Below are 22,408 nucleotides of genomic sequence, written 5' to 3' on the forward strand. Positions count from 1 at the left end.
ATCAAAGATACAGCATAAAATATGCAGGGGTGTTCATCATACCCCGGACACCCATTTCGCCCCGTACCTTTCCTGCCAGTCCCAAAAAACACACGATTTACAATTCATTATTTCTTCACAATAATGACATTCTGCCTGCTGTAAATAATTGATATACGTAGGAAACAAGCTAAAGTTGTAAGCTAACTGATAATATTGTACGTGCAGTTGAAACCCGAAATTTTCGACTAGCGAAGTTGGATTTTTCTCCAAATCCGTGCGTCGGACCTAACTTCGGAAGTGGTGCGCTGTATAGCGGACCAGGTTTGCTATACAGCGCACCACTTCCGAAGTTAGGTCCGACGCAGGAGAAAAATCCAACTTCGCTAGTCTAAAACTCCGATTTTCAACTAAATTGATAATATGTTAAGTTTTTGTCGGTTATACAGGCCTAACATACTCATTTGCTTAGGGTCTCCATTATGCCCCTAATCCCCCTATATATTTTATTTTTACTTGTTTTTTTTTATGTTTTTTTTTTATTTTTATTTATTTATTCAATTCATCCCCTACTCTTCGGGCTCTTGATGCCGCTCTTCCGTTTCATCCAGTTCCTCCAGTTCCTCCAGTTCCTCAAGCTGCTGTGCCTGTTCCCTCCTTTGGTGCCATCTTTGAATCTCCCTCTCCATTTCTTCCACGTTTTCCTCCGTGAGAAACTGCGGATATCCGCAAGCTGGACAAAACTGAAACGAAAAGATAAAAGTTTTAAACAACGAGAGTTTAAGGCAAAACTTCATAAATGGTCTGAAAACGTAATCTATCTCTCACCCGATTATCGTTTCGTCGTTCCATTATGAAGATGCCAGATTTTGACAGGCTTAGATTCGACATCACTGTGAAACATGTTTTGTCTACGATTCACATCAGAACAGCAAAAGCAGGACAGGAACAGGACCGTGCTAGAACACCCTAAACATTTTTGACCAACTCTGAGAGGAAATTACATTTTAATTTCAAGTGGATTTTACTGCAGTAGATGTAATAAAAAAATTATAGTCTAGTTGTTCCCCATTACAAAAAAAATGTTTGGAACAGCAAGCTATATTAACGTGTATTTTTTTTTGAATCAGATGTTGAATAGTTTAGGTTCTGAACCACTGCCTTTTACACATGATTTGATCGTGTTTGACAGTGTGTTTATGTATCGATAATGGACATGGTTCGCCTATTAGTTAATGTACATCACCAAACTCGCTCTCGATGTGTATTTAATAGCATGCTTCATTTTGAACGGAAACTCAAAGCTGGGTGCCTATGCCGTATAGACAGTCCATTTTACGAATCGATTAGGGTATCGCGCCACTTGGGCAGTGGCTTCTATATTCGTCTGTTTTCCACTACAGTCATGACCCGCTGGTTGGGGGCTTAATTGGCGATTAAAAGTAGAGGTTATGTCGTGAAAATTTGGAAGTTTGAAAAGGAAATACCAGTTCCCCATCAGTTTAATCATTATTTTTTTGGTAAATTTAACGATAAAATGAATTTTTCTACCCCGATCCCACATTAAATTTTATCTGAAACAACTCAATCACTAAAATACGAAATGGGATTTCACAAAACTTAACCTTACTTTAGGAGGCCAATAGTTGGGTGACTTTTTAGTTGGGACCCCGTTAGTTGAGCTGTCAGCCAACTAAAAAGTACCTGGATGTCATAATTCAATGTCAAACTGAAAATGACAACCAATCTATAATTCCGAGGGGCGAGCTAATGAGTTTTTGGTTTCTTAAACTTTACTGATAATCGAAAAGAATTTATTTCATATTTCTTAAAAAAAGAAAGAATATGAACAATTACGTCGAAACAAATGCAAAACATCGGCAATCTTTATTTTGTCGGTCGTTGAAAGCGTTTTGTGCTTGCTTTTGGTCCGGGTGGTTTCATAAACATCTATATTTTCACTTCACCGGCTAAAAATGGGTGAAAATAATTATTTCTCGCATTGGCCATATATGTATCTTGCAAAACGTATCAGTTTTGCTCTGAATGTGAATCAAATTGAAAAATTTTCCTTTTTGATTTCAACCTAAACATGATTAAAAAAAAAAACAATGAGCACGCCCCTTGTGCTGCTGTCACTTCTCCCAACTAGCGAATCGAATTCGTTGGTTGGGTAGAGGTTGTGGCTCAACGAGCGGGTTCCGACTGTATAACTCAATCAATTTTGAATCAATTGACATGAAATGTTGTACACGGGTAGATACTATACCCATCTCACCACATCTCAAAAGTTGTGTCAATTGGTTCAAGTTTGACTGAGTTACAGTGGAAAACAGACGAATATAGAAGCCACCGACCAAGCGGCGCGATATGAATGAATTTTGACAGGAGGTACTGCGGTAAAATAGAAAAAAAATCCAACGGGGTTGCGGTGGTTTCGACCGCCGCAGTCGTTCCGCAAACGTCAAAAGTGCTCGGTTCACGCTAAAAAGCTCTCACTCACTTGGTTGCCATAAAATTCAAAAATAATGAAAATTGTTTCATTTATGGTTTATGTAATCGCAATTGCTGCCACAACATCTAACTTATTTCTAAACTATATTAGGTGTAGTTTTAGTACTTTAGTATGCAGCTGTACGCCATTAAACATAATTTAGATTCTCAACTATTTATTTTTGTTTCAAGGTTGTGTGCATACTTTTAGAAGTGTGCAGCAGTTTGACGTTTGCGGAACAGGTCTTCTTTGTCTTCTTCACTCCGCCAGGTTGGAAGATTTCTCTGGATAAGCAATACAGTGTTGCCACATTTAAATCTGTATTTTGCCTTTCAAAAATCTTTATAATCTGTTGCGATTTTTTTAATTTGTGCAAAATATTTCATAAAAATATGTATGATAGTCATAAGTGTACTTTCGAACTCTTGAATTCATAAAACATGAACGAAGCAACGAAGGTTCACGATTGACTCATTTTGAGTAGGGTAAGAATTTGAACTAGTCAAATTGTAATCTTAATTTGAACCATTTCAAAATTCATTAAAACGACGTACTTTTCAGGCAAATATTGTCCCGAAAAAGATGTTAAACGGCTTTCCGTAATATAACCTGATAACATGGACTTTAAAAGCATTGAAAAAAGCGTCTTTGTCATGGAAAACAGGCAATTGAAAAATCACTGTGATTTCACCCATTTCCCCCAAGAGAAAGCACATTTTCGGTGCACTCGTACAGCTCATGCATTGTATTACACGAAATATGTGAACACGTCAAATGAAAGCTTATTTATCGTAGAATCGACCAACCGAATAATATTCCGCATTATTTGTCATAAAATTATCAAATTTAAGTGATTCTTACTTGGAGAATGTTATCTTAAGTTGAACCATTTGTAATCTAAATTTGAACTAGTAAACGGGGGTGAGCTTCTAATGTTGGCCCGTAGATTGCGCTAGTGGTTGCTTTGTTTACTCTTGGGGGATGAAAAATTCCAAATTTAGTTTCCAAATTCCTAAAGAATTTCGAGTTCTGAGTTGAGATTCCACTGCCTAATGAAAAATAGGTATGAGAATTAGCAGATTCATGTGATTTTTAATTGTTTAGCATGGAATTGGCTATTCTGTGAGTTGCTCGAGCTGCTGCCGCCAGTAGTTCAAATTAAGATTAAAATTGGTTCAAATTATGATTACGATGGTTCAAATTAAGATTAAAATTATTGTTGATGAAAAATCAAATATTTCAATGAAATTCGGTGCAAACACAAACTTTTTACCATTTAACAGAAAGCTTATACCCGTGGCTTTCATGTACATACGATTTTGCCGTAGTAAATTATTTCCATGTGGGAGAAAAAATCACTTAAAATTTGCACTGCTTCAGAAAGCCGCAATTTGGTTCAAATTTTGATTACCTACCCTAAACATTGATGGCGTCTCTTTCATTACTCTCTTAACCCTTAATGAGGCAGTGGCAACTATATTGCCACTTACTGTTTGTATTTTTTTCTGTTTTATAACAATTTATTTCGAACTTTTTTTTTTGGTTTACGCAAAATTGGGACTACTAACAACGCCTGGTATTTTTTTTTTTGGTACTAAACAAAGCTTTAACAACAATTTAGGAGCCATTTGTAGTCTCAAAAATGGCTAATTTTGACCGCGTGAAGAAAATTAGCTCAAACTTATTGTAAAATTATAGATTTGGTAAATATTTTAAGAAATAATCAAATTCTGGGTTGACATGAGCTGAATTACACAGTTTATATTAAGAGTTAAGCCCCAATCCACTCTAAAATCTCTTTTCCGGCTTTTTGTCAAAGTCAAAAGAAGAATAGTACCCTAAACGGGCAGTGGTAAGAATATTGCCACCAGCGCTGGTGGCCTAAACGGGCAGTGGCAACTATGACTATATTGCCACCTCAAAAGCTCGTTTTTGGGGTTAACGGGCAGTGGCAACTATATTGCCACCAGCGTTTTTGGCCCAAACGGGCAGTGGCAACTATATTGCCACCTAGCTTTTTGAGAGTTTGTTTCAAACAAAAATGGTTTTGTACATGTAATTATGTATATAATCATTTGCATAATAGTATGCGATGACAACTCTTTTAGTTTTCACGGCCTTATGAAGGGTTAAAATGAGAAGTGATATAGGAACAAGTGATCAAGGAACTGGTTGCGCTATCGATGGATACACACTTATTTCTGAATTGCCTGTTCGGTACTTTTTTGACGAGATTATAACAGCAGTACGATCTCGGTAGTTTCGGTAATCGATTTTACTGAGGTTCAGTAAAACAACTGTCAAAATCGTATGGAAAAGGTAAACAATGCATTTTTGCTGAACGAGTTCGGTGCTCAGCAGTTTTAATCTCGTCAAAAAATTACCGAACTCGGTAATCAAAATTAAGTGTGTATGTTTGTTTGGCAATTGTGTTGCATTCGCTTTTGAACCAATACTAAATACTAAAGTGTCTCGAGTATACCAATAAGTGGAGAATCCTTGTCGTTTTGACAGGTCTCCTGCTCGATTGGAACTATGGGGATGACTGTTCCAATTTTGACGTTTCTCCTCTTTGTTTTATCCAGGCTCGTTACTAGTGTGCATCGGCTGAAAAGACAGGTGACATTGTGACATTGGAACTGGTTACGCTATCGATGACTATGTTTGGCGCAATTGTGTTGCATACGCTTTTCAACCATTACTCACCCTAAAGCGTGCGTCGGCTGAAAAGACGGTAACACTCTGAAAATTTTGTTAAGTGTAACGTCTCGAGTATAGTGATCAAAGAACACTGTTTCCGCTATCGGCGAGACTATCATTAATGCAAATATTCGACGCAACTGTGTTGTCTTTTACGAAGGTGATGATTTTTTGTGGTTTTCTATTAGAAAGTGATGGAGGAAAAATACACCCATAAGAAACCCCGTAGGAAGAAAGAGTTTTCCCGGCTCATCCTCCTTCGCAGCCCCCAACGAATACTAATTAGTTCGTCAACTCATATACGATTATACGAATGAGATGATCATCATTCGACTAACATTGATACTGATACATGTGCACAGTGCACTGATCGAATTCACTCGGTCCGAGAATTTGAACACTTGAGCGGGGCCATTTCTGATCAGAATCCATCAATTCGTTTCCAGTAGGAAGCGGCCTCGCTCTTCACAGTGTTTAAATTCTCGGACCGAGTGATTTCAGTTCAGTTGGGTAAGTCCGTTGCGTCGAACGTATACATCGATAGCGCTAACAATTTAAAAAGATCAGATTAGATGTGAAGCCTGGTGCAATCGAAAATCGTTTTAAATCCATGCGTTTAGAAGTGGTGCGCTGCACAGAGGTCCAATTAAAAAAAAAAAGCTGGCAGAAATTCAATTTTTGAACATGTCTTTATTGGGATACATCGATTATTGGGATATATCGAGCATTCATCTATAATACCCAGGAGCACTGATTGTCCTTTAAAAAATTTGGAAACATTGATTTTGTATCTTGTTACAACACTCAACAGTTGCTGATGGAAAATTTACTGAATTTTTGATAAAGAACACAAACGAGTTCAACCACTACAAAAGTCTGTTAATATAAGTAATTAAATTGCTTCCAAAAGTTTATTGGTAAGTTCTTCAGACATCTGCAATGGAGTAAGAGATCAAAATAACACTTTTGAATTCTAAATTGACATTACATATCAGTACGAGAAATTCTTACGGCCCGTTTACATGTGATAATAATACGTGACGCTAGTATCGTTTACATTGTCGCTAAAAATTGAGCTGCTAAATCTGGGACATTAAATTGTCCGACTATGTTGATACCAAACTATCGTAATGTAAACATTTCCCTATCTGGCGTGATGGCATAAGGCTGACACAAATTTCGATTTTCTCTAATGTCATTGCCCCCTCGGAAAATTTTGGTCGGAATCCGACATTTTGAGGGGGGACACAAATAAATTATTCAAAAAATTTAAACTTTTTAAAATGAAATTAGAGTCGTCGAGAAAATTTCTTAACAAATCCGATGAGTTTGACGATTTTGCCTAATTGTTAGGGTAATTTTGCATCAAATGCACTTATTATTTATCATCCTCCCCCTTAACGAGTCAACGAGTAAAGTGACAAAAGAAGAAAATGAGATTTGTTCCGGCCTAATTAGCTGACAACATCTCTAGCAGATCGTTTAAATGATGCCAATTGTGTTGGACAATCTAATATCCTCATTATTGTCCACTAATTTTAACACCGAATTCCAAGGGGAATGACATATCCTTTTCTAACCGGAATATCCGCATTTATCCGTTTCTAACCGTCACTAACCGTTGCTAAGCGAGCTGCTAAGTGAGCAGCGGTTAGACACGGTTAGCGACGGTTAGAAACGGATAAATGCGGATATTCCGGTTAGAAAAGGATATGTCATTCCCCTTGCCGAATTCAGAAGGTTCTGAATTTGTCATGCTAATTTTATTGTCGATTTCGATTCGGCTCGATATTTCGTTCAAATGCACGTTTATGTATGTAGAATCGGTTAAGGAAAAATGCAAATGCCAAGAGCTGCCAAAACAATAGCGGCATAATGATATGTGTATAGTCAAATTGTATGAAAAACATCCATTTTGTTCGGATTTTGTTCGAAGAAATCGACAAATAATGAAAATGCCATTAACATGGAATAAAACACTAAATTATGTTCCAATACATTCATTTAGGCTAAAATTAGCAGACTACACACTAAGATCAGCTCGGTATTTTCCCCATCTTTTTACTGAGTTCTCAACAGCAGATTTAACTCGGTACGCTCGGTTATTTATTTTGCGGATATTCTGTAAATGAGTTACCGAGCTCAGCTCACAAACTGTCAAAAGTTACTGAAGCACGGTAAATATCGTTACTGGTGAACGGTAAATACGATTACGGAGTGTACCGAAATAAATCTGCTGTTGAAAACTCAGTAAAAAGATGGAAAAAATACTGAACTCAGTGAAAAAATTACTGAGCTGGAACATCTGAATCTTAGTGTGTACTATGATTTGACATTGTTTGCCAGGTATTTTAAAATCTGGACCACTGTGCGCTGTGTGGACGGCACGGCGCACGAATTTGGAGAAAAATCGATTTATAAGCTTGCAATCAATAATTTCAGGCTTCAACTGAAACAATTTATGACTACAATGGTAATAGTTGGAAGAAAAACACTTATTTTCTATTTAACCCATTGTAGTGATATGGGTTGGATGATGAAAACCGAATTATGCCACAATCATGATAGACGTTATTCTTTTTCTGGAGTACCTTAAAACCATAAAAAAAATGTTATTACAGTCATTTTAAAAGAAATCCACGGTTATTCCGTATTTTTTTGCACCTACTTAATTTATATGTTTATGCGAATCATTTGTAGATGTCTGAAATGACGCAATAAATAGTTGATATTCTTTCATTGCCCAGGATTGTCCAGGATTCAGATTCACGAGGACTGGTGTATTCAGTTCCTCTAAATGATTTTTTAGACAATTTTCGTACAGTATTATACTGGCGTATCTACAATGATCGATTTTCGACGTTTTCCATTAAATTGACCGTAGCATTTTCCCGTGTGCCCCAAAGTGTTAGTTGACCATTGGTACTCCTAGGCTAATCTATCAGCTACAACTTTACTGAACATCACATTCAAACCGAACGCCTCAATAATTCTGGACCAACATTTGAAAAGGGCATACAAGCATTGGTAAACAATGACTTCACACGTCGCTCCTGAGCCCCCCTCAGCTTATTCTCAAAAACTAAGACCGTTATCAGATAGAGCAAACATCGATCTTTCGGATAACGGTGTTCGTTTGCGTGGGCGGGCTGCTGTTATGCCCTACGGAGCGTTTTAGAAAAGACACAAGACCTCTTGGGCCCTTTTCAAATGTTGCTCCAGAATTAGTAATCGATTTTTATCCAACTGGAGAAACTTCAACCAGCTTCCCAGCAGCCAAGATTGTTGCATATGGCGCCAAATATAGCACACAGAAATCATGGCTGAACACTAAGGCACCTTGACCTTACTTTAACATTAAAACGAATAGGCAGCTATGTTATTATCCATTCTCTCAATACTTGTTCACGTGCGTGAACAATTGAAATCAAGGCCTACATAGGAGGGGATGGGGCTTCCGTTCAGTGTAGTTACCCAAAAAGCTCGCCAAAAAGCAAATTGTTCAGATTTTTTTTTAGGAGATGAACCTGCCTCGGGATGAAAATCTCCCTAATAAAGCTAATAATATTTTTTTTAATATAGTTTTAACCTTTTTTAAAATTTATTCAAGTTTTATTATTTTTGTTTTATTATTTTTTTACACATTTCTGGCGTTCGATTTCAATAGGTCGAATCTGCATAGGAATCACAGCAAACATTCGACCTATTCAAATCGAACGCCAGATTTTTTTTCATTTTATTTTATTAGTTTTGTCATTTTATTTCATTCCAAGTACATTTCATCTTATCTTTATTTCATTCCAAGTACATTTCATCTTATTATTACTATTACCAATTCACTCCTGAACACCAGGCGGTCGCTCCTCCGGCTGCTGCTGTTGCTGCTGCTGTTGCTGCTGCTGCTGCTGCTGCTGCTGCTGACGCTGCTGCTGCTGCTGACGTGGCCTGCGCCGCCATGGGTACGGCCAGTACCCTCCAGCCATGGGTGGGACCATGTACGGATACATAGGCTGCGCCGTGGGTGGGGCCGTTGGAGGCGGCGCTGGAACTCCCATCCCGAACGGGGAAAGTGCAGTCTGCGGAAATCCGCACTTCGGACAGAACTGAAAAGAAATTTTTAAAATTTGAGAGGATTTAAAGGCAAAACTTCAATCAATCGAATACGAGAATGAGCTTCCTCTCACCTGGCTCATTTCAATTCCGGTTGATGAAGATACGTTTGCTACATCGGCTTGGAGTGTACATAATGATGAAGCATGTTGTGTTTGTGATTCACACCGATTTGTCATCCAATGGTTGACATTCAATTTTCATATCACTAGTGCCATTTACACTTATCAATAAGTTGATTCAACCAAGAGGTTCAATCTTTCCTTCAACTGCATTATTGACTTTTTAAGAGACCTTCTAGGAAATCTATCTATCTATATATATAAAAATGAATTTCTGTCTGTCTGTCTGTCTGTCTGTCTGTCTGTCTGTCTGTCTGTCTGTCTGACCGCTATGCATTCGGAAACTACTGAACCGATCGGTGTGAAATTTTGTATGTGGGTATGTTTGAGGCCGAGGAAGGTTCTTAGCTTGGTGTGAGACCTCTCCGGTCTTGGGAACGAGGGGCTCCCATACAGATGACTTTGCGGGGACGTCCCTATGGAGCTGCATGACAAAAACACAGTAGGCATGCAGTACGACGTTTGCCGGGACAGCTAGTGCCTTATAAAACTCCAAGGCAGGCACACCCGGATCAATGAAAGGTTACAAACTCTTCCTAAGGTGTCCCACTATCAGCCTAGACTAGTGAGATAATGTTCCGAAGCTTTATTTCATTGATTTGGAATTTTTGTTATTAGGTGATTTTCTTCATAGGAATTATTGACTTTTTAAGAGACCTTCTAGGAAATGCCTTATAAAACTCCAAGGCAGGCACACCCGGATCAATGAAAGGTTACAAACTCTTCCTAAGGTGTCCCACTATCAGCCTAGACTAGTGAGATAATGTTCCGAAGCTTTATTTCATTGATTTGGAATTTTTGTTATTCGGTGATTTTCTTCATAGGAATTATTGACTTACCAAGAGACCTTCTAGGAAAATTCCAAGGCAGGCACACCTGGATCAATGAAAGGTTACAAACTCTTCCTAAGGTGTCCCACTATCAGCCTAGACTAGTGAGATAATGTTCCGAAGCTTTATTTCATTGATTTGGAATTTTTGTTATTCGGTGATTTTCTTCATAGGAATTATTGACTTTCTAAGAGACCTTCTAGGAAATGTCTTATAACACTCCAAGGCAGGCACACCCGGATCAATGAAAGGTTACAAACTCTTCCTTAGGTGTCCCACTATCAGCCTAGACTAGTGAGATAATGTTCCGAAGCTTTATTTCATTGATTTGGAATTTTTGTTATTCGGTGATTTTCTTCATAGGAATTATTGACTTTCTAAGAGACCTTGTAGGAAATTTCTTATAAAACTCCAAGGCAGGCACACCCGGATCAATGAAAGGTTACAAACTCTTCCTAAGGTGTCCTGCTATCAGTCTTAGCTGGTGAGATAATGTTCCGAAGCTTTATTTCATTGATTTGGAATTTTTGTTATTCGGTGATTTTCTTCATAGGAATTATTGACTTTCTAAGAGACCTTGTAGGAAATTTCTTATAAAACTCCAAGGCAGGCACACCCGGATCAATGAAAGGTTACAAACTCTTCCTAAGGTGTCCTGCTATCAGTCTTAGCTGGTGAGATAATGTTCCGAAGCTTTATTTCATTGATTTGGAATTTTTGTTATTCGGTGATTTTCTTCATAGGAATTATTGACTTTCTAAGAGACCTTCTAGGAAATGTCTTATAAAACTCCAAGGCAGGCACACCCGGATCAATGAAAGGTTACAAACTCTTCCTAAGGTGTCCTGCTAGCAGTCTTAACTGGTGAGATAATGTTCCGAAGCTTAATTTCATTGATTTGGAATTTTTGTTATTCGGTGATTTTCTTCATAGGAATTATTGACTTTCCAAGAGACCTTGTAGGAAATTTCTTATAAAACTCCAAGGCAGGCACACCCGGATCAATGAAAGGTTACAAACTCTTCCTAAGGTGTCCCACTATCAGCCTAGACTAGTGAGATAATGTTCCGAAGCTTTATTTCATTGATTTGGAATTTTTGTTATTAGGTGATTTTCTTCATAGGAATTATTGACTTTTTAAGAGACCTTCTAGGAAATGCCTTATAAAACTCCAAGGCAGGCACACCCGGATCAATGAAAGGTTACAAACTCTTCCTTAGGTGTCCCACTATCAGCCTAGACTAGTGAGATAATGTTCCGAAGCTTTATTTCATTGATTTGGAATTTTTGTTATTAGGTGATTTTCTTCATTGGAATTATTGACTTTCTAAGAGACCTTCTAGGAAATGTCTTATAACACTCCAAGGCAGGCACACCCGGATCAATGAAAGGTTACAAACTCTTCCTAAGGTGTCCTGGTATCAGTCTTAACTGGTGAGATAATGTTCCGAAGCTTTATTTCATTGATTTGGAATTTTTGTTATTCGGTGATTTTCTTCATAGGAATTATTGACTTTTTAAGAGACCTTCTAGGAAATGCCTTATAAAACTCCAAGGCAGGCACACCCGGATCAATGAAAGGTTACAAACTCTTCCTAAGGTGTCCCACTATCAGCCTAGACTAGTGAGATAATGTTCCGAAGCTTAATTTCATTGATTTGGAATTTTTGTTATTCGGTGATTTTCTTCATAGGAATTATTGACTTTCTAAGAGACCTTCTAGAAAATTTCTCATAAAACTCCAAGGCAGGCACACCCAGATCAATGGAAGGTTACAAACTCTTCCTAAGGTGTTCCGCTATCGGCCTAGACTAGTGAGATAATGTTCCGAAGCTTTATTTCATTGATTTGGAATTTTTGTTATTAGGTGATTTTCTTCATAGGAATTATTGACTTACCAAGAGACCTTCTAGGAAATGTCTTATAAAATTCCAAGGCAGGCACACCTGGATCAATGAAAGAATACAAACTCTTCCTAAGGTGTCCTGCTATCAGTCTTAACTGGTGAGATAATGTTCCGAAGCTTAATTTCATTGATTTGGAATTTTTGTTATTCGGTGATTTTCTTCATAGGAATTATTGACTTTCTAAGAGACCTTCTAGAAAATTTCTCATAAAACTCCAAGGCAGGCACACCCAGATCAATGGAAGGTTACAAACTCTTCCTTAGGTGTCCCACTATCAGCCTAGACTAGTGAGATAATGTTCCGAAGCTTTATTTCATTGATTTGGAATTTTTGTTATTCGGTGATTTTCTTCATAGGAATTATTGACTTTCTAAGAGACCTTGTAGGAAATTTCTTATAAAACTCCAAGGCAGGCACACCCGGATCAATGAAAGGTTACAAACTCTTCCTAAGGTGTCCCACTATCAGCCTAGACTAGTGAGATAATGTTCCGAAGCTTTATTTCATTGATTTGGAATTTTTGTTATTAGGTGATTTTCTTCATAGGAATTATTGACTTTTTAAGAGACCTTCTAGGAAATGCCTTATAAAACTCCAAGGCAGGCACACCCGGATCAATGAAAGGTTACAAACTCTTCAAGCTTTATTTCATTGATTTGGAATTTTTGTTATTAGGTGATTTTCTTCATAGGAATTATTGACTTTTTAAGAGACCTTCTAGGAAATGCCTTATAAAACTCCAAGGCAGGCACACCCGGATCAATGAAAGGTTACAAACTCTTCCTTAGGTGTCCCACTATCAGCCTAGACTAGTGAGATAATGTTCCGAAGCTTTATTTCATTGATTTGGAATTTTTGTTATTAGGTGATTTTCTTCATTGGAATTATTGACTTTCTAAGAGACCTTCTAGGAAATGTCTTATAACACTCCAAGGCAGGCACACCCGGATCAATGAAAGGTTACAAACTCTTCCTAAGGTGTCCCACTATCAGCCTAGACTAGTGAGATAATGTTCCGAAAATTCCAAGGCAGGCACACCTGGATCAATGAAAGGTTACAAACTCTTCCTAAGGTGTCCCACTATCAGCCTAGACTAGTGAGATAATGTTCCGAAGCTTTATTTCATTGATTTGGAATTTTTGTTATTCGGTGATTTTCTTCATAGGAATTATTGACTTACCAAGAGACCTTCTAGGAAAATTCCAAGGCAGGCACACCTGGATCAATGAAAGGTTACAAACTCTTCCTAAGGTGTCCCACTATCAGCCTAGACTAGTGAGATAATGTTCCGAAGCTTTATTTCATTGATTTGGAATTTTTGTTATTCGGTGATTTTCTTCATAGGAATTATTGACTTTCTAAGAGACCTTCTAGGAAATGTCTTATAAAACTCCAAGGCAGGCACACCCGGATCAATGAAAGGTTACAAACTCTTCCTAAGGTGTCCTGCTATCAGTCTTAGCTGGTGAGATAATGTTCCGAAGCTTTATTTCATTGATTTGGAATTTTTGTTATTCGGTGATTTTCTTCATAGGAATTATTGACTTTCTAAGAGACCTTGTAGGAAATTTCTTATAAAACTCCAAGGCAGGCACACCCGGATCAATGAAAGGTTACAAACTCTTCCTAAGGTGTCCTGCTATCAGTCTTAGCTGGTGAGATAATGTTCCGAAGCTTTATTTCATTGATTTGGAATTTTTGTTATTCGGTGATTTTCTTCATAGGAATTATTGACTTTCTAAGAGACCTTGTAGGAAATTTCTTATAAAACTCCAAGGCAGGCACACCCGGATCAATGAAAGGTTACAAACTCTTCCTAAGGTGTCCTGCTATCAGTCTTAGCTGGTGAGATAATGTTCCGAAGCTTTATTTCATTGATTTGGAATTTTTGTTATTCGGTGATTTTCTTCATAGGAATTATTGACTTTCTAAGAGACCTTGTAGGAAATTTCTTATAAAACTCCAAGGCAGGCACACCCGGATCAATGAAAGGTTACAAACTCTTCCTAAGGTGTCCTGCTATCAGTCTTAGCTGGTGAGATAATGTTCCGAAGCTTTATTTCATTGATTTGGAATTTTTGTTATTCGGTGATTTTCTTCATAGGAATTATTGACTTTCTAAGAGACCTTCTAGGAAATGTCTTATAAAACTCCAAGGCAGGCACACCCGGATCAATGAAAGGTTACAAACTCTTCCTAAGGTGTCCTGTTATCAGTCTTAACTGGTGAGATAATGTTCCGAAGCTTAATTTCATTGATTTGGAATTTTTGTTATTCGGTGATTTTCTTCATAGGAATTATTGACTTTCCAAGAGACCTTCTAGGAAATGCCTTATAAAACTCCAAGGCAGGCACACCCGGATCAATGAAAGGTTACAAACTCTTCCTTAGGTGTCCCACTATCAGCCTAGACTAGTGAGATAATGTTCCGAAGCTTTATTTCATTGATTTGGAATTTTTGTTATTCGGTGATTTTCTTCATAGGAATTATTGACTTTCTAAGAGACCTTGTAGGAAATTTCTATAAAACTCCAAGGCAGGCACACCCGGATCAATGAAAGGTTACAAACTCTTCCTAAGGTGTCCCACTATCAGCCTAGACTAGTGAGATAATGTTCCGAAGCTTTATTTCATTGATTTGGAATTTTTGTTATTAGGTGATTTTCTTCATTGGAATTATTGACTTTCTAAGAGACCTTCTAGGAAATGTCTTATAACATTCCAAGGCAGGCACACCCGGATCAATGAAAGGTTACAAACTCTTCCTAAGGTGTCCTGGTATCAGTCTTAACTGGTGAGATAATGTTCCGAAGCTTTATTTCATTGATTTGGAATTTTTGTTATTCGGTGATTTTCTTCATAGGAATTATTGACTTTTTAAGAGACCTTCTAGGAAATGCCTTATAAAACTCCAAGGCAGGCACACCCGGATCAATGAAAGGTTACAAACTCTTCCTAAGGTGTCCCACTATCAGCCTAGACTAGTGAGATAATGTTCCGAAGCTTAATTTCATTGATTTGGAATTTTTGTTATTCGGTGATTTTCTTCATAGGAATTATTGACTTTCTAAGAGACCTTCTAGAAAATTTCTCATAAAACTCCAAGGCAGGCACACCCAGATCAATGGAAGGTTACAAACTCTTCCTTAGGTGTCCCACTATCAGCCTAGACTAGTGAGATAATGTTCCGAAGCTTTATTTCATTGATTTGGAATTTTTGTTATTAGGTGATTTTCTTCATAGGAATTATTGACTTACCAAGAGACCTTCTAGGAAATGTCTTATAAAATTCCAAGGCAGGCACACCTGGATCAATGAAAGGTTACAAACTCTTCCTAAGGTGTCCTGCTATCAGTCTTAACTGGTGAGATAATGTTCCGAAGCTTAATTTCATTGATTTGGAATTTTTGTTATTCGGTGATTTTCTTCATAGGAATTATTGACTTTCTAAGAGACCTTCTAGAAAATTTCTCATAAAACTCCAAGGCAGGCACACCCAGATCAATGGAAGGTTACAAACTCTTCCTAAGGTGTTCCGCTATCGGCCTAGACTAGTGAGATAATGTTCCGAAGCTTTATTTCATTGATTTGGAATTTTTGTTATTCGGTGATTTTCTTCATAGGAATTATTGACTTTCTAAGAGACCTTCTAGAAAATTTCTCATAAAACTCCAAGGCAGGCACACCCAGATCAATGGAAGGTTACAAACTCTTCCTAAGGTGTTCCGCTATCGGCCTAGACTAGTGAGATAATGTTCCGAAGCTTTATTTCATTGATTTGGAATTTTTGTTATTAGGTGATTTTCTTCATAGGAATTATTGACTTTCCAAGAGACCTTCTAGGAAATGTCTTATAAAACTCCAAGGCAGGCACACCCGGATCAATGAAAGGTTACAAACTCTTCCTAAGGTGTCCCACTATCAGCCTAGACTAGTGAGATAATGTTCCGAAGCTTTATTTCATTGATTTGGAATTTTTGTTATTCGGTGATTTTCTTCATAGGAATTATTGACTTTTTAAGAGACCTTCTAGGAAATGCCTTATAAAACTCCAAGGCAGGCACACCCGGATCAATGAAAGTTTACAAACTCTTCCTTAGGTGTCCCACTATCAGCCTGGACTAGTGAGATAATGTTCCGAAGCTTTATTTCATTGATTTGGAATTTTTGTTATTAGGTGATTTTCTTCATAGGAATTATTGACTTTCCAAGAGACCTTCTAGGAAATGTCTTATAAAACTCCAAGGCAGGCACACCCGGATCAATGAAAGGTTACAAACTCTTCCTAAGGTGTCCTGCTATCAGTCCAAACTGGTGAGATAATGTTCCGAAGCTTTATTTCATTGATTTGGAATTTTTGTTATTCGGTGATTTTCTTCATAGGAATTATTGACTTTCTAAGAGACCTTCTAGGAAATGTCTTATAAAACTCCAAGGCAGGCACATCCGGATCAATGAAAGGTTACAAACTCTTCCTTACGTGTCCCACTATCAGCCTAGACTAGTGAGATAATGTTCCGAAGCTTTATTTCATTGATTTGGAATTTTTGTTATTCGGTGATTTTCTTCATAGGAATTATTGACTTTTTAAGAGACCTTCTAGGAAATGCCTTATAAAACTCCAAGGCAGGCACACCCGGATCAATGAAAGTTTACAAACTCTTCCTTAGGTGTCCCACTATCAGCCTGGACTAGTGAGATAATGTTCCGAAGCTTTATTTATTGATTTGGAATTTTTGTTATTAGGTGATTTTCTTCATAGGAATTATTGACTTACCAAGAGACCTTCTAGGAAAATTCCAAGGCAGGCACACCTGGATCAATGAAAGGTTACAAACTCTTCCTAAGGTGTCCCACTATCAGCCTAGACTAGTGAGATAATGTTCCGAAGCTTTATTTCATTGATTTGGAATTTTTGTTATTCGGTGATTTTCTTCATAGGAATTATTGACTTTCTAAGAGACCTTCTAGGAAATGTCTTATAAAACTCCAAGGCAGGCACACCCGGATCAATGAAAGGTTACAAACTCTTCCTAAGGTGTCCTGCTATCAGTCCAAACTGGTGAGATAATGTTCCGAAGCTTTATTTCATTGATTTGGAATTTTTGTTATTCGGTGATTTTCTTCATAGGAATTATTGACTTTCTAAGAGACCTTGTAGGAAATTTCTTATAAAACTCCAAGGCAGGCACACCCGGATCAATGAAAGGTTACAAACTCTTCCTAAGGTGTCCTGCTATCAGTCTTAGCTGGTGAGATAATGTTCCGAAGCTTTATTTCATTGATTTGGAATTTTTGTTATTCGGTGATTTTCTTCATAGGAATTATTGACTTTCTAAGAGACCTTCTAGGAAATGTCTTATAACACTCCAAGGCAGGCACACCCGGATCAATGAAAGGTTACAAACTCTTCCTTAGGTGTCCCACTATCAGCCTAGACTAGTGAGATAATGTTCCGAAGCTTTATTTCATTGATTTGGAATTTTTGTTATTAGGTGATTTTCTTCATTGGAATTATTGACTTTCTAAGAGACCTTCTAGGAAAATTCCAAGGCAGGCACACCTGGATCAATGAAAGGTTACAAACTCTTCCTAAGGTGTCCCACTATCAGCCTAGACTAGTGAGATAATGTTCCGAAGCTTTATTTCATTGATTTGGAATTTTTGTTATTCGGTGATTTTCTTCATAGGAATTATTGACTTACCAAGAGACCTTCTAGGAAAATTCCAAGGCAGGCACACCTGGATCAATGAAAGGTTACAAACTCTTCCTTAGGTGTCCCACTATCAGCCTAGACTAGTGAGATAATGTTCCGAAGCTTTATTTCATTGATTTGGAATTTTTGTTATTCGGTGATTTTCTTCATAGGAATTATTGACTTTCTAAGAGACCTTCTAGGAAATGTCTTATAAAACTCCAAGGCAGGCACACCCGGATCAATGAAAGGTTACAAACTCTTCCTAAGGTGTCCTGCTATCAGTCTTAGCTGGTGAGATAATGTTCCGAAGCTTTATTTCATTGATTTGGAATTTTTGTTATTCGGTGATTTTCTTCATAGGAATTATTGACTTTCTAAGAGACCTTGTAGGAAATTTCTTATAAAACTCCAAGGCAGGCACACCCGGATCAATGAAAGGTTACAAACTCTTCCTAAGGTGTCCTGCTATCAGTCTTAGCTGGTGAGATAATGTTCCGAAGCTTTATTTCATTGATTTGGAATTTTTGTTATTCGGTGATTTTCTTCATAGGAATTATTGACTTTCTAAGAGACCTTGTAGGAAATTTCTTATAAAACTCCAAGGCAGGCACACCCGGATCAATGAAAGGTTACAAACTCTTCCTAAGGTGTCCTGCTATCAGTCTTAGCTGGTGAGATAATGTTCCGAAGCTTTATTTCATTGATTTGGAATTTTTGTTATTCGGTGATTTTCTTCATAGGAATTATTGACTTTCTAAGAGACCTTGTAGGAAATTTCTTATAAAACTCCAAGGCAGGCACACCCGGATCAATGAAAGGTTACAAACTCTTCCTAAGGTGTCCTGCTATCAGTCTTAGCTGGTGAGATAATGTTCCGAAGCTTTATTTCATTGATTTGGAATTTTTGTTATTCGGTGATTTTCTTCATAGGAATTATTGACTTTCTAAGAGACCTTCTAGGAAATGCCTTATAAAACTCCAAGGCAGGCACACCCGGATCAATGAAAGGTTACAAACTCTTCCTTAGGTGTCCCACTATCAGCCTAGACTAGTGAGATAATGTTCCGAAGCTTTATTTCATTGATTTGGAATTTTTGTTATTCGGTGATTTTCTTCATAGGAATTATTGACTTTCTAAGAGACCTTGTAGGAAATTTCTTATAAAACTCCAAGGCAGGCACACCCGGATCAATGAAAGGTTACAAACTCTTCCTAAGGTGTCCCACTATCAGCCTAGACTAGTGAGATAATGTTCCGAAGCTTTATTTCATTGATTTGGAATTTTTGTTATTAGGTGATTTTCTTCATTGGAATTATTGACTTTCTAAGAGACCTTCTAGGAAATGTCTTATAACACTCCAAGGCAGGCACACCCGGATCAATGAAAGGTTACAAACTCTTCCTAAGGTGTCCTGGTATCAGTCTTAACTGGTGAGATAATGTTCCGAAGCTTTATTTCATTGATTTGGAATTTTTGTTATTCGGTGATTTTCTTCATAGGAATTATTGACTTTTTAAGAGACCTTCTAGGAAATGCCTTATAAAACTCCAAGGCAGGCACACCCGGATCAATGAAAGGTTACAAACTCTTCCTAAGGTGTCCCACTATCAGCCTAGACTAGTGAGATAATGTTCCGAAGCTTAATTTCATTGATTTGGAATTTTTGTTATTCGGTGATTTTCTTCATAGGAATTATTGACTTTCTAAGAGACCTTCTAGAAAATTTCTCATAAAACTCCAAGGCAGGCACACCCAGATCAATGGAAGGTTACAAACTCTTCCTAAGGTGTTCCGCTATCGGCCTAGACTAGTGAGATAATGTTCCGAAGCTTTATTTCATTGATTTGGAATTTTTGTTATTAGGTGATTTTCTTCATAGGAATTATTGACTTACCAAGAGACCTTCTAGGAAATGTCTTATAAAATTCCAAGGCAGGCACACCTGGATCAATGAAAGGTTACAAACTCTTCCTAAGGTGTCCTGCTATCAGTCTTAACTGGTGAGATAATGTTCCGAAGCTTAATTTCATTGATTTGGAATTTTTGTTATTCGGTGATTTTCTTCATAGGAATTATTGACTTTCTAAGAGACCTTCTAGAAAATTTCTCATAAAACTCCAAGGCAGGCACACCCAGATCAATGGAAGGTTACAAACTCTTCCTAAGGTGTTCCGCTATCGGCCTAGACTAGTGAGATAATGTTCCGAAGCTTTATTTCATTGATTTGGAATTTTTGTTATTCGGTGATTTTCTTCATAGGAATTATTGACTTTCTAAGAGACCTTCTAGAAAATTTCTCATAAAACTCCAAGGCAGGCACACCCAGATCAATGGAAGGTTACAAACTCTTCCTAAGGTGTTCCGCTATCGGCCTAGACTAGTGAGATAATGTTCCGAAGCTTTATTTCATTGATTTGGAATTTTTGTTATTAGGTGATTTTCTTCATAGGAATTATTGACTTTCCAAGAGACCTTCTAGGAAATGTCTTATAAAACTCCAAGGCAGGCACACCCGGATCAATGAAAGGTTACAAACTCTTCCTAAGGTGTCCCACTATCAGCCTAGACTAGTGAGATAATGTTCCGAAGCTTTATTTCATTGATTTGGAATTTTTGTTATTCGGTGATTTTCTTCATAGGAATTATTGACTTTTTAAGAGACCTTCTAGGAAATGCCTTATAAAACTCCAAGGCAGGCACACCCGGATCAATGAAAGATTACAAACTCTTCCTTAGGTGTCCCACTATCAGCCTGGACTAGTGAGATAATGTTCCGAAGCTTTATTTCATTGATTTGGAATTTTTGTTATTAGGTGATTTTCTTCATAGGAATTATTGACTTTCCAAGAGACCTTCTAGGAAATGTCTTATAAAACTCCAAGGCAGGCACACCCGGATCAATGAAAGGTTACAAACTCTTCCTAAGGTGTCCCACTATCAGCCTAGACTAGTGAGATAATGTTCCGAAGCTTTATTTCATTGATTTGGAATTTTTGTTATTCGGTGATTTTCTTCATAGGAATTATTGACTTTTTAAGAGACCTTCTAGGAAATGCCTTATAAAACTCCAAGGCAGGCACACCCGGATCAATGAAAGGTTACAAACTCTTCCTAAGGTGTCCCACTATCAGCCTAGACTAGTGAGATAATGTTCCGAAGCTTTATTTCATTGATTTGGAATTTTTGTTATTCGGTGATTTTCTTCATAGGAATTATTGACTTTTTAAGAGACCTTCTAGGAAATGCCTTATAAAACTCCAAGGCAGGCACACCCGGATCAATGAAAGGTTACAAACTCTTCCTAAGGTGTCCTGCTATCAGTCCAAACTGGTGAGATAATGTTCCGAAGCTTTATTTCATTGATTTGGAATTTTTGTTATTCGGTGATTTTCTTCATAGGAATTATTGACTTTCTAAGAGACCTTCTAGGAAATGTCTTATAAAACTCCAAGGCAGGCACACCCGGATCAATGAAAGGTTACAAACTCTTCCTTAGGTGTCCCACTATCAGCCTAGACTAGTGAGATAATGTTCCGAAGCTTTATTTCATTGATTTGGAATTTTTGTTATTCGGTGATTTTCTTCATAGGAATTATTGACTTTTTAAGAGACCTTCTAGGAAATGCCTTATAAAACTCCAAGGCAGGCACACCCGGATCAATGAAAGTTTACAAACTCTTCCTAAGGTGTCCCACTATCAGCCTAGACTAGTGAGATAATGTTCCGAAGCTTAATTTCATTGATTTGGAATTTTTGTTATTCGGTGATTTTCTTCATAGGAATTATTGACTTTCTAAGAGACCTTCTAGAAAATTTCTCATAAAACTCCAAGGCAGGCACACCCAGATCAATGGAAGGTTACAAACTCTTCCTAAGGTGTTCCGCTATCGGCCTAGACTAGTGAGATAATGTTCCGAAGCTTTATTTCATTGATTTGGAATTTTTGTTATTCGGTGATTTTCTTCATAGGAATTATTGACTTTCTAAGAGACCTTCTAGAAAATTTCTCATAAAACTCCAAGGCAGGCACACCCAGATCAATGGAAGGTTACAAACTCTTCCTAAGGTGTTCCGCTATCGGCCTAGACTAGTGAGATAATGTTCCGAAGCTTTATTTCATTGATTTGGAATTTTTGTTATTAGGTGATTTTCTTCATAGGAATTATTGACTTACCAAGAGACCTTCTAGGAAATGTCTTATAAAACTCCAAGGCAGGCACACCCGGATCAATGAAAGGTTACAAACTCTTCCTAAGGTGTCCCACTATCAGCCTAGACTAGTGAGATAATGTTCCGAAGCTTTATTTCATTGATTTGGAATTTTTGTTATTCGGTGATTTTCTTCATAGGAATTATTGACTTTTTAAGAGACCTTCTAGGAAATGCCTTATAAAACTCCAAGGCAGGCACACCCGGATCAATGAAAGTTTACAAACTCTTCCTTAGGTGTCCCACTATCAGCCTGGACTAGTGAGATAATGTTCCGAAGCTTTATTTCATTGATTTGGAATTTTTGTTATTAGGTGATTTTCTTCATAGGAATTATTGACTTTCCAAGAGACCTT

At 37.5% G+C, this 22,408-nt stretch overlaps 2 protein-coding genes across 2 annotated transcripts in view; both read right to left on the reverse strand.

The window, feature by feature from the left end:
• LOC134288479 (uncharacterized) overlaps nucleotides 1–22,408 on the reverse strand; it is a 429,933-nt gene that overhangs the window by 61,106 nt on the left and 346,419 nt on the right. The gene's annotated exons all lie outside the window — the stretch shown is intronic.
• Nucleotides 8,727–9,452, reverse strand: LOC134287335 (uncharacterized). The gene is made up of 2 exons (XM_062848980.1): nucleotides 9,358–9,452; nucleotides 8,727–9,276 (listed from the first exon to the last, which is right to left on the reverse strand). The coding sequence occupies exons 1-2, from the start codon at nucleotides 9,364–9,366 to the stop codon at nucleotides 9,010–9,012; spliced, it is 276 nt and encodes a 91-aa protein (XP_062704964.1). The 5' UTR covers nucleotides 9,367–9,452; the 3' UTR covers nucleotides 8,727–9,009.

The sequence above is a fragment of the Aedes albopictus genome, chromosome 2 (genome assembly GCF_035046485.1).
Source record: "Aedes albopictus strain Foshan chromosome 2, AalbF5, whole genome shotgun sequence".
NCBI lineage: Eukaryota > Metazoa > Arthropoda > Insecta > Diptera > Culicidae > Aedes > Aedes albopictus.